Source organism: Pseudorasbora parva, chromosome 21 (genome assembly GCF_024679245.1).
Source record: "Pseudorasbora parva isolate DD20220531a chromosome 21, ASM2467924v1, whole genome shotgun sequence".
NCBI lineage: Eukaryota > Metazoa > Chordata > Actinopteri > Cypriniformes > Gobionidae > Pseudorasbora > Pseudorasbora parva.
In genome coordinates, this window is record NC_090192.1 from 6,107,367 (window position 1) to 6,119,800 (window position 12,434).

Here is a 12,434-nt window from a genome sequence, read left to right on the forward strand (position 1 = left end):
GAATTGTAATAACACTATGATACCATCTATACAAATATTCTGCTTAGTTTATATAAATTAACTATATGTTTTAATTTTGAACTCAGTTATAGTAATGTTAGCCCTGTCTCTATGCTCTCCTGTTTGCTTTGGTGTGGCTGGTTCAGTGAATGACGAGCTCCACACCTGTAAGAGTTGTTGGTCAATGCCAACCACCAATAATAAGAGAAAGGATGCTTCCCCATGCACTTTGTAGCCGCGAAAATCATAATCAAAATTGAATCAGACATGAAAGCTACCCTGCAACGACTACTGTTGGAAAATGATGATACCTCAGTTGTGCTCACCCACATTTTAGGGCAAACTGAAAACAGAAAACGCATAAGCCAGCTGCAACTGTGTGTGTGTGTGTGCGTGCGTGCGTGTGTGTGTGTGTCTTTGCATAGATGATTTAGGTAGAATTTAATGTGTGTGCATCATTATAATATTGAACTGAAAGTCATCTTAAACAAAAATGACATTTGAGACATTTGGGCATGCTGTGATCAGTATTGCATTTTTTACTGTAACTGACAAATTCCGGACAAAAAAAATCAAGAAAAAAAAAAACGGGAGTGGGAGGGAACGGGAGTCATTCTTTTAGGATTGGGATGGGATGGGAATTTTCCCCCGTTTTTTTCGTGGGATTGGGATGGGATGGAATTTTTTTGGTGGGAGTGGGATGGGAGAGGTTTGAAAATCCACTCCTGTGTCAACCTCTATTTCCCATACACACTCATTCTTTGACCACACTGTAGAAAAATGATATGGACAATAAGTCATGACATTAAATTAGCTAAAGTGGATTCGGACACACCCTAAGTGCATCTGCTCCGTGCGCTTCAGACCATGTGCTCAGATCGTTAAAATAGGGTCCTCTAAGTTGATGTATGTGGAATTTTTTTCATATGCAAAAATATAAAACATTTTAGAAAAAATGAAACATCTCAAAGCTCAAGATGAATTACCCGGCCGCCTCCAGGCTGGTGCTTCAGGTTGTCAGTGGAACCGACTTTGGGCCGCACGTTCTTCAGGTCAGGCAGGGGGGCAGCGGCGGACAGCGATGTAGGAGAACGGTTCTTCGGAGATTTAGGGGTCGAGCGAATCACTGCGATCTTCTTGATTTCATTTCCTGTGCTTGCAGGCTTGCCAACCGCAGCTTTACTGGCAGGGGATTTGGGAGTGCCAGGGCTGTTGTGCCCACTGGTATCCGGGGTCTTTGGAGAGTCTGGGAAACAGTATAGAGTTATGATAACGATGACAATTATCTCAATCAGGTGCTCCATTCTTCCAAAATATATACACAATACAATATACAGTAATGGCAAAAGTGATATCCGATCAAGGAAAAATGGCTTCTTCACACTTTATCCTTCTAAATATTTATTAAAGACCCTCTGTGGTGAAAATCCAGTTTTTAATGTTGTTTATATGTCTCTGTGGTGTTTTTAATATCCTTTAAAACAAACCATGCGCTAACTACCTTGTAACCAATCACGTCAACATGTTGGTGGGATTTCGCATATCATTAACTATTTTCTGAAGCAGGGGTGTGCCAAGAGAAGCCAGGTTATCCCGGGATAACTTTCTGACGATATAAAAAATGATGTACATTTAGCAGTATAGCATGTGAATTATGTATATGATGTTTATTACGATGTTAGCAAAAGGCAAATCATATTAATTATTCTTAAGTGTCTGAGACTGTAGAGAGTGATACATAAAACGCATTACCATTCTGATACATGGACTTGTATACGAGCATGTATTATTCACTCTTCCTCTTCAAACATATATGGCTGAATTAAACCAGTATTTCATTGTGCAGCGTTTACTACAGTAAAGTTGACCGTGTAGATCAGGTCATTCGAGCTGGTTTGAGTGAGTGGAGGCGGGGTTCATTTGCATATTCATGAATCCACATATACTAAATGAAGCAATGGTGTAGAGTTACATTCAAGCTATTTTAAGGCATGGATTTTTTTCACAGGAAAAACGTTTGAATATGTAATTTTGGTGATCAAATATGAGTTTTGTGGGAAAAAATGATTGAGTACAGGATGGATGGTGTCAGGTATGTTCTACTGGAGTGTTTTAATACCGAATGGTATTGGAAATTGTATTGGGATGCATATCCGCAGCAGGTGTTGAAGGATTGGAGTGTTCCAATGGACCAGTACTTGCTGAACACAATGTAGACAAGTATGGAAGATCAGCATTATTTTCTGAGCTTTTGTTTTTCGATGCCTTTTTTGCATAATACAGTACAATAAACCCATATTTAATTATAGGCTGGAGTTTTCCGTTATTTCCAAATCATTTAATTTCATTTTGATATTTTAATCAAGTTTAGTGTATCCTTCTTCCCAATACAAAGTGTCATTAATAGCAAATATTGTGAAAATATTATATCATGTTTGGCCACTACTGCATATGACACATTTACATCTAAAAACTTCTTTGTAAAATAAATCTCACGGACCTTTTCCATTTTTGGCAACTGCAGTCATGGCAGGAATCTTTGTACCAGCAGCATGAGGTCTACTGCTATTGAGAGCCTAGAGAAATACATGAATATATATTAAAAGAAAAAAAGAGACAATCATTAATATTTATATAGCATGAAATTATAGATAACAAAACAACTGAAAATGTCTATTTTACCAGCCATAAATATGTTTACCGGCAATGAAAATAAACAATTTTAGATACCAGTGAAAAATCACAATTCTCTTTTCTGATTTCGATACCATAGCTAAAACTACTGACCTAATTAATATAAATAAATAAAAAATATTAAAGACAAGTAACAGTAGTTTTCAGGTAGAGACTTCAAATGTAAAATGACACTGGATTGTCTTCACTGTACAAATAAACATTATTTAATTCTTATTGAAGGTAAGAAAGTTATGCAGTCGAGACCAGTAAGTGATTTTTTTCTTTGTTTTTTGTTTTGTTTGATTAACATTAAAAACACAGACAGTAGTAGAAATATTAGGCTGCTATCACTTTAAGAGATGCACGGATCCAATACTGATACACATGTGCTGTCTTTCTCGACTGTTTACGTTCACTTAAGCCATAACTGGCTATATTCACTAGGTAGGATACTTGACAAGAAAGCCATTTATGACAATTTTGTGGACAATTTTTATCTATTGTATTTTTAAAACCAGCTTTCTGGGCACGCTTCAGATGTGTGTGCACGCAAAACTTCCCATACACACGAGATTAACAAAACAAGCTCCTTCTTGCGTCTTCTTGCACTTGAATATTTAAATATTGAAGGCATACACTTTTGTGATGATGCAACTGTCCCAAGCGTTGTTCATATTTGTTCATATTCAAGTTCTTACAACATTGCATTGTTAGTATTCATAAAAATGTTACCGGCCAACTGGCAATTGACACCGTTTCATATACTCATATACTAAGATTTTTACTTGCATTTGGTGCTTGGCGATTGTTAATTTTAGACCCTTGTTTTATTGTTTTATTAATTTTTAATTAGATTTTGGTCATGTTAATGTTCTTAAATTATCCCAAAGAGTGTGAAAATATTTTTAAAGTTGTGGATACAAATGCTATATAAAGATAGCCTTAACAAGACAAAGGAGCTTGCCACTTTTATTCCTTTTTTTTTTTTTTTAAATGTAACCACATTAAGATGTTGGAAATTACCTTTGTTATCAAAATGATGGTTCAGAAAATGAGAAAAATAACAAAATTATCAAGTGAATGGCCATTGTTAGTAGACAAACTAAAGGATACTAGAGCCAAAACCCCTTAAATATGAAGAGGCACTCATAAACAGGCCTTATGACATTTTTTACCTGCTCAAACATAGAGTTTGAAAGCACTTTCAATATTTATGAAGCCATCCACAGAAAGCACGAAAACTGAAATGAAGCTGTGAGATACAAATATTCTAAAATCATGCTGACTATTTTTAGTTGCCTTTCCAGATGTCAGTGCTATTAACATCAATGACAGACATTTGTGCGTTAGTTGTCAGTTATCAAGAGGAGAGAAAAATATACTGTTAATCACACCAGACAGTGCACAGACTGCCAGTAAAACAGAGGCGACCATTCTTCAAGACCATTCTCCACAGAAGCGGCCGGCAGGACACAGGTTCAACATCAGCAGCTGTACTCACTCTTGGCCTGGATTCTTTGGGCCCAGCACTGGTGGCAGGTACTGGGGGAGATCTATTAGAGGATAAGCCCAAGGACTTTTTCGGGAGGGAGGGAGGTGTTTTTTGGGAGGAGGGTCTGACTTTGGTCTTTATATAGAGAGCAAAACAGTAGTGGATGACTCCATGGTGTACAAATAAGCAAAATATGAAGAAAAAATATTTGAAAGTGGAGGAGAACAAAAGATTGGCGCAAAATAGCTATTAGCACTCACCCTCTTCTCAGCATCCCCATTGGTCTTGGACTGAGCTGTAAAAAAAAACACAAAAATACACCAGTGTGAATACACTCAGTATGTCAGAAATCGGATTTGAATACACTTGAAAGGTGAAAAAACGGGACTCTCTACATGTATAACTAACCACTCATAAACCTCACCGAGACTCATTTGGAACACCTGGCGTTAAAATGTTCCTAACCCAATGAAGCGATACAAATGCATTACACATATAAAACTTCAGAATCTAAATCTATACTTTAGAATGCTTCAGAATCTGAAGGCATAAATAAGATGCATATATGCTTTCTTAAAACGCTACCTTCCTACATTCCTAATTTGCATCTGTGGTTCAATGCAAAACCTTTAAAATCTTTACATAGTACTAAAGTTTCTTGATAGTGGAAAAGGTTTCCCAAAGAACTTTTCACTGAACAGTTCCTAAATTAAATGTTCTTCTAAAGATTTGTTGTGAAAACCTTCTTTGTTTTTTAAAGGGGTCATGAATTGAGAAATAAAAATGTCCTTGTGCTTTTGACATATAAGAGAGGTCATCATACTGTAAAATATCCTGTAAGTTTTAGAGCTGAAAACTTCCTTGTTAGTCCAAAAACAGGTTTTATTGTAACCAAGCCCAGATAACATCTTGAATGTGCCTATAGATATGTGAAAGACCGCCTCTGCAAAATAAAAATCAACGCCTACTTTTTTTTGCCCCGCCCACTGGTGTGTTAGTGAGATGACGAGGAGAGAAGAGATACAGGATCACTGGACTATTACCTTCCAAATGATCCTAATGCTAGGAATGTGGTTATTTATTTTAAATAAAGTGAATATCTCAGTTGAGCATTATTTATTTGTATTCGGTACATTTCACTGTGGATTCTTTGGTAAATCAGTCGCAATTTCAGCGCAGGCTTTCAAATAGACTTTTATGATATGGACTCGACAGTAATGCCGCAACATGTAAGAAACCGTGTTAATTAAAATGCCTGATCTGTGACCAGTGATTTTTGATATGTAATGATTTAAGTAAGCAAATATGTTATCCAATCACAGCAGTGCATTTACACTGAAGACTCATAGCAGACACGCCCCTTCAAACAGAGCGTTCAATTCTGAGGGCTAAAATCAGGGTAGGAAAAAATGCCTCCATTTTTTACGTAAAAATCATACTAACATTGAAAGTGCACCCAAGGAAACATTATAAACCAATAAAACAATGCAGCTCATGACCCCTTTAATAGTTAGGCAGCTGACTATGTTGCACCTATGCTAACAGTGTGGAAATGCCTTCGCTACACTGACTACAGCTTGCTAAATTTATTGCTAATGTTGGTCATTTGAGAATTTGAAACGAGACTTTGTGCTATTATATGCTCTAAAGAAACATTTGAGAAACTTCAGGCTGTAAATGAAAGTGATGGGATCTGTTAAAGCAGTGCTGCACTAGATGATGGTGTTGTGAACGCATGCAAACAAACACACTCATGCACAGAGACATGCCAGACTGAACTCATTAAAACACGGCCAGCAAACATGAATCTCATCGATCAGCGCAAAACAGGCTGCAAGACCACCAGAGGAAACAAAAGAATGACAGAGTGAGGCTGAGTGCCCAAAAAAGGAAGGCGTGTAGCAAACAATTGCAGGACAACAGACCGCTCTCCTCAGCACGCCGCTTATTTTGTAGGATGTTCGTTATAGACAGAAAGTGGTGCATAGCTAAGCGGCTCTGTAAAACATAGGTGGAGGCAAACCAAGGAAGAGACACTGCACTGGGATTCTGTGAGCTTAACAGCACAGACCTTTAAACTGCGCCACCGGCACCAGGGATTTTCTCGCCGGGGAGCCGTGGACACCTTTTGGAGAGCTACTCGTGCTCGTAGGAGGATGACTGGCTTCTGTCTTTATCGGCTCCGCATCTTCAGCAGCAGCTGAAAACGTAGCATTCTCCTTCACTGTGTCCGTTGCATCCATGTGTTCATGAGGTAAAGTTCTTGAAAAAACAGGCTCTTTTGTTTCAGAAGGTGCATATACAGAGTCAGCGAGAGTTCTCTGAGCCCTGCTGGCCCACGCTGGAAGGTTTTTTTCTTCAGCATGGCTCTCATTGCCGTAAAAGGCCAGTTCTTCCTCTTCCTGGAGGGTCTCACTGTAAGGAGCCCTGGCCTCTGCGACCCTCTCCCCGACGGATGTCAGGTCCTCCAGGGCGGCACTGCGAACCAGGAAAGTCACGGCTGGCTCGTTCTCCAGAGAAAGGCTCCTGGTGCGGTCTGGACTGACACATGTCCGCCGATGATGGGGATGGACCGGTTGTTCAGCCGCGCTGCTTCGGAGGAGGTCTTCGTCCTGCTCTTGTATTCTCTGGTGGTCTACACAGCTCCAGTCCGAGTGTTGATCATAACCATCAGATGAAAACCCTGCTGCTACAGCTGGAAACAAAGCCGCTTTTGCCTTATACTTGCACTAATAATAATAATGCATGTCCCGTTCACCATGGACACAGACTGGTCAGATGTTTTATAGAAAGCAATGAAAACATCTATATTACTTTTCCTTCTCTAAAAACACAAGTTGTTCCAAGAAAACATGTTAAGGAGGGAACAAAAACCCATAGAGGAAAGACAACGAGCAAATATAACAAACTGGTTTGCTGGCCTTTGCTGACACACAGAACAAACACTTGTGATGAAACCGGACTTCACACTGAACACAGAAATATGAGCCAATAGGTACAATTAAAGAGCATGATAGCGTGAATATTTAAAAGAACTGGGCCACTACCCTTGTGAAAGTACACTTTAGCATACTTTGAAAAATAAAATACTTAAGCCCCAGGTTTCACAGAAAAGGCTTAAGCTAGTTCGTAAAAATGCATGTTTAAGCTGTTTTAACTCTAAACAATTTGCACTGAGATATCTTAAAATATGTCAGTGCCATTGTTTTGTCTTAAGATGCACACCAGTTATGTTTTTTCTAAGGCATGTTTATAAAAGTAATGCCCTAATTGAACTAAGGTCTAATCCTGGCTTAATCTAAGCCCTGTCTGTGAAACCAGGCCTAAGTATACTTAAGAGCAAACTGAATGTAAAGTATTATAGTTTAAATTTATAATAAAAGCAATTAGCTTAAAAGTGGCGACTTAAGTCCATCTATATATGTAATTTCATAATTATTGTCTTTGAGATGTAGTTAAAGTGTACTGCTGAATCTACTGACAGCATTTACGGTAAACTAAAATGTACTTTAAAGCAGCACTAGGTAACTTTTCAACCTTCATAATATATTTTTTAAGACTCTTGTGATGATACATCGACTTACAATAGGTTGAATGACACGTCTGCCATAGCCTGATGGGGTCTGTATCGTTTTTAATTGTACTTTTAAACTTCGGGTTTCGGGTAGTAACCCGAGAACAAAAAGAACTACAAAATTCGACTGCTTTACGGCATATACGTCACTTCCACCAACACCCACACTTCCCTAAATTCAGACGTGCGAGCCCAACTTTGTTCATCGGATAATATAGTCATGTCCGAAGCAGCACAGACAAATAAGAAAGAAAAGGTTTTGTTGACGGAAAGCAATAAGAGGAAACAAAAAAGTGATCGGATTAAAGACAGGACGAGGATCAACATGTGACCCAGCGTTTGCTCTTCGGCGTGAGCTGAAGGAGGCGTGCCCGACCGATGCTGTCCTGCTTGTTATGGTGATAACCTACCACTCAAACACTGAACTGAAGTATCATATAGATTCTGTAAAACGGTAACCAATAGACTACTATAATGACGCTGGCTTGTAAACGTGAGCATCATGATTATTTGGCGTTTGAAAAAAATAAAACCCATGAAATTATATTCATATGACATGCTGAAACATGCCACTGACTGTAACGTTACCTGGGATGAAGACATTTCACGCGCGCCGCCAGAAGAACTCTGAACTCCTCTTGCAGTGTTCAGGGGAACTGTTAGTGCTGCACCGACCCGCGGGACGCTTTTATGAAGTTATTTGGCCCGCACCGCACCACTGTATATATTTTTACAACCCGCCCCGCACCCGCGACCATTAAATAGACATACGGGGTCCGCGGGTTATGAGACGACCCACGCATCACTAGTTCAGGGCTATCAGGGTTGTCATGTCAACAAATGCACGAGCGATGGCATCCCCTGTTGTAGGATGACAGATCTTACTCTATTTTTCTGTTGTTTTTTCTGCTTTGTTTGTTTGTTTAATGTTACATATTATTGTATGTTTTGTTGTAAAATGCAATTTAAAAAAAAAAAAAAAAAAGACAGATCTTACGACAGTAGTTGAGGACATTATTTTTTCCAAACTATAGGGGGACCCCGAGAGCAAAAAGTAGCCAAGTGCGGCTTTAAGGTTATTACGTTATTACTATGGAAACTTGTATGTCATGCACATGTGTAATTACACATTTGTAAGGATAAGGTTGCAATTTAGAACATTTAAAATATAATAACTTTAAATGTTGTATATAATAATAATATTTGAAGTGCACTACAAGTGTCCATTCACGCACACTTTCTTTTCACAAGGGTAGCGCTTAACAAACAAACTAAATCAATATTAATGAACTAGGTTTCACGAACCCTCCTCCCATTGGTCAGAAAAACAGAAATGGTTCCACCTCAAATTCCAGCTCTTTAAAAGTACCTAGTTGCTCCTGATTATTAAAATAAAATAAAATGGACATATCTCTGTTTATTCCTGAAACCAAATAACCAGTACAAGATAAAGATCAGTGAGGTGGAGTACTACCAAAACAAACTGTGTAATATTTAAAATATATTTTTATAAAAATAAAAAAAAGAAGATATCTACTAGATCATAATTCATGTAGCATAATGGTTATTCTACAAAGCATGATAATAATGTGGTATAATGTGAGAATATTATAAAAATATGAGTAAAAATTGTGTTTTACCTGTGGGCGCCGTTCCTCCAGCTTAATAATGTTCAGGATATGCGGCAAACAGAGAGAAACATAAAAGACAAAAATTAAGGAATTGTACAGCATAATATCTGGCAATTTCAGCTGCACATATGAATAAATAAATGAATGAGGCATTTATATTGCGCATTTCTCCTACTGTTCACCCAAAGCGCTTTACAATCATATCAGGGAAATCTCCTAATAATAATAATACGCGCTTAGTGAGATAATGCCCTCACTAAACACCGGCTATAGGTGGAGAGGAGAGAGTGATAGAGCCAATTCATTGGATGGGGATCATTAGGATGCAATGATTGATAAGGCCAATGGAGGGAATGTGACCAGGACACCAATGTTACGCCTATTCTTTTACGAGAACTGCCATGGGACTTTTAGGCTGTTTACACCTGGAATTAAGATGCGTTTTGGTCGGTCGGATCACAAGTGGACGAGGGAGACACATTCCCGTTTACACCTGGTGTTTTAATCCGTCTCTTGTCCCCTTCCAACCCCTTCTGTCCTGATTTCTTCGAGGGCCTACGAGTGGGAAAATGTTTGGGTTTTTTCAGATCTTTCAATCTAATGGACAAAATAAAACCAGCAATTTACATATGAACGTGCTTGGAGAGGACGGAAAAGCATACGGAGTAGCAGCTTTTGTTTCTGCTCAAGACCAGCCGAACGCTGTGAGCGTGTGTTAGAAATCCCTGGTTGCGGTATGGGTCATAAACCCCGCCCTCTCCATGTAGTCTAATGGGACATGAAACAAACTAAACAATCAAATTACACTTCAAATACACTTTTGCCAAAGATGGTTTCACGCTGGTGTTAGTTCTAGTGTTCGCCTTTCAAATAAGTTTGGGTTAAGTTAGTTATTTGATGCTATAAAAACAGGGTTGTGACGTCATGATTGACAGCTGCTCTGAATGAAGTAGTGACTGAGGCACCTACAGATTTTTTTCGGGACCTTCGAGAGGAGATTCACTTTAATTTCTACATTCCACATCTGCTTATTAGACACCGACCACAATGAGTTGTTCTGCAGCGAACTGTACTAACCGATTCTGTGTGAGCGGAGGCGGGCCCTTGATACTGCGCTCCACTTCACGCTCACTACTGTTCATTCAGTGCAGATGTCAGTGCCATATTGTGACTTTGGGGGCTTTTCTACACTGGAAGAGAGTGAAGATGCGTCGTCCATTTTTTTTTAACAGTCTATGGGTCGATCACATTAGATCACATGAGTGTCTACATTACGAAAGCAATCGGGTCTAATGCATTTTCGACTACCTGTGGAAGTGGTTGAAAGTGAACAAGCTCAAAACATTTCAGTCCATATTTACAACTTTTCTTAGGGTCGTCCACTTGTAATCCGATTAACCAAAATTGCATCTTAAAGGGTTAGTTTGCCTAAAAATAAAAATTCTCTCTCTTAATTACTCACCCTAATGTCGTTCGACACCCGTAAGACCTCCATTCATCTTCGGAACACAAATGAAGATATTTTTGTCAATGTCATTTCCTCTCTCAAGACCCATAAAGGCACTAAAGATGTCGTTACAAAGCCCATCTCACTAAAGTGGCTCTACACGACTTATATAGTGATGGTCGATTTTAAAAGTTTTGAACAGTTATGAATCAGCGTATTGATTCATGTTTCGGATCGCGTGTCAAACCACCAAACTTCTGAAATCACTTTGGCGACTTTTGGCGATCCGAATCATGAATCGATACACTGACTCATAACGGTTCAAATCTTTGTTTTGAAATCGGCCCATCACTATATGTCATTATTTTTATTTATTTTTGCACACAAAGACCATTCTCGTCGCTTCATTAAATGATTGTAGAGCCACTGTAGTGAAATGGGCTTTGTATCGACGTCTTTAGTACCTTTATGGGTCCTGAGAGAGGAAATGACATTGGTGTCAATGAAGGCCTTTCAGAGCCATCGGATTTCAACACAAATATCCTCATTTATGTTCCGAAGATGAACGGAGGTCTTACGGGTGTCGAACGACATTAGGGTGAGTAATTAATGACAGAATTGTAACTTTTGGGTGAACTAACCCTTTAATACCAGAGTCAGAGACCTCTCTCATGGAAGGTCGGCAAGGCAAACACTCATATGCCTGAACCTAGCATGAAATCACACCTTCAAAATACTACACTTCATTTCTTTATCACAAAAGCAAGCAAAACCAGATCCAAAGCACGCACATCTACAGCAAAACATTTTTTGTTCAAATTGGATCAAAAGTCTGCACAGCACGGTTATGATAATGTGAAAAATGTAATAGTAAACTCCCACACAGACGGTAATGTTTCGGGCATGTCAGCTCTTCGTCAAACACAAAAGCAACAAATACTTGCAATTAAAGCATTGTGACCTGTGAAAGAAAGGGCTTTAGCAGAAATCATATTTGGCACAAGCCATTAATTCCAGACTTGGCAAAACATCACACCTAGCGTGGCAAAGGCAGCGTAGCGGAGGTTTCTGTGACTGATCACGTGGGAATAGAGCTGGAGTCTCCTTTTTGAGTTAAAAGCCTTAAACCTCTAAGCATGCCCTGGCAGTGGTATCAAAATGAAATACTGTCCTTACAGCCATACATATTATCTTACAAACAGCCTCATTGTAAACGCTGCATAAGAAAGATTATCAAAGCAAGAAAAGGTGTAGATCAATCTGAAAAAACTGCTGAAATGGAGGTCCTGTCGGGCAAAATCAAACAGAAGCAAAATGCAACCTGCAGGCTTAAAAAATGACAAACAATACAAGAAAATTAGAAATATTAGGGTGCAAAACATCCACAGAAATCAAGGCAGGATAGGGCAACCGAGCAAAGCATGTCAGTCAAAAGAGGCAGCAGTGGACAGAGCAGAAGGTCCATACCGCTCGCCACTTCCACAACAGGCTGATCTTCATTTTCTTCTGCTCTCGAATCCTGCGGGCCCTCTATAAAACATCATTTGAACAGATTTACACACCAAGCTACCAAAGGAGGTCCGGGTTTTCTTGTGAAAGTGAAGCAGCTGTTAA

At 39.0% G+C, this 12,434-nt stretch overlaps 1 protein-coding gene across 7 annotated transcripts in view; it reads right to left on the bottom strand.

Annotated features, from left to right (window-relative positions):
- Positions 1 to 12,434, bottom strand: part of mapta (microtubule-associated protein tau a) — a 57,342-nt gene that overhangs the window by 19,888 nt on the left and 25,020 nt on the right. For 6 of the 7 annotated variants that reach the window (XM_067430271.1, XM_067430275.1, XM_067430272.1 and 3 more), the window contains 5 exons: positions 12,288 to 12,350; positions 9,383 to 9,403; positions 4,429 to 4,463; positions 2,501 to 2,576; positions 987 to 1,246 (listed from right to left, as the gene is read on the bottom strand). In XM_067430271.1, the coding sequence (XP_067286372.1) occupies positions 987 to 1,246; positions 2,501 to 2,576; positions 4,429 to 4,463; positions 9,383 to 9,403; positions 12,288 to 12,350 (455 nt within the window). The remainder of the gene's footprint in view (positions 1 to 986; positions 1,247 to 2,500; positions 2,577 to 4,428; positions 4,464 to 9,382; positions 9,404 to 12,287; positions 12,351 to 12,434) is intronic. The other variant, XM_067430274.1, reaches the window with a different exon arrangement.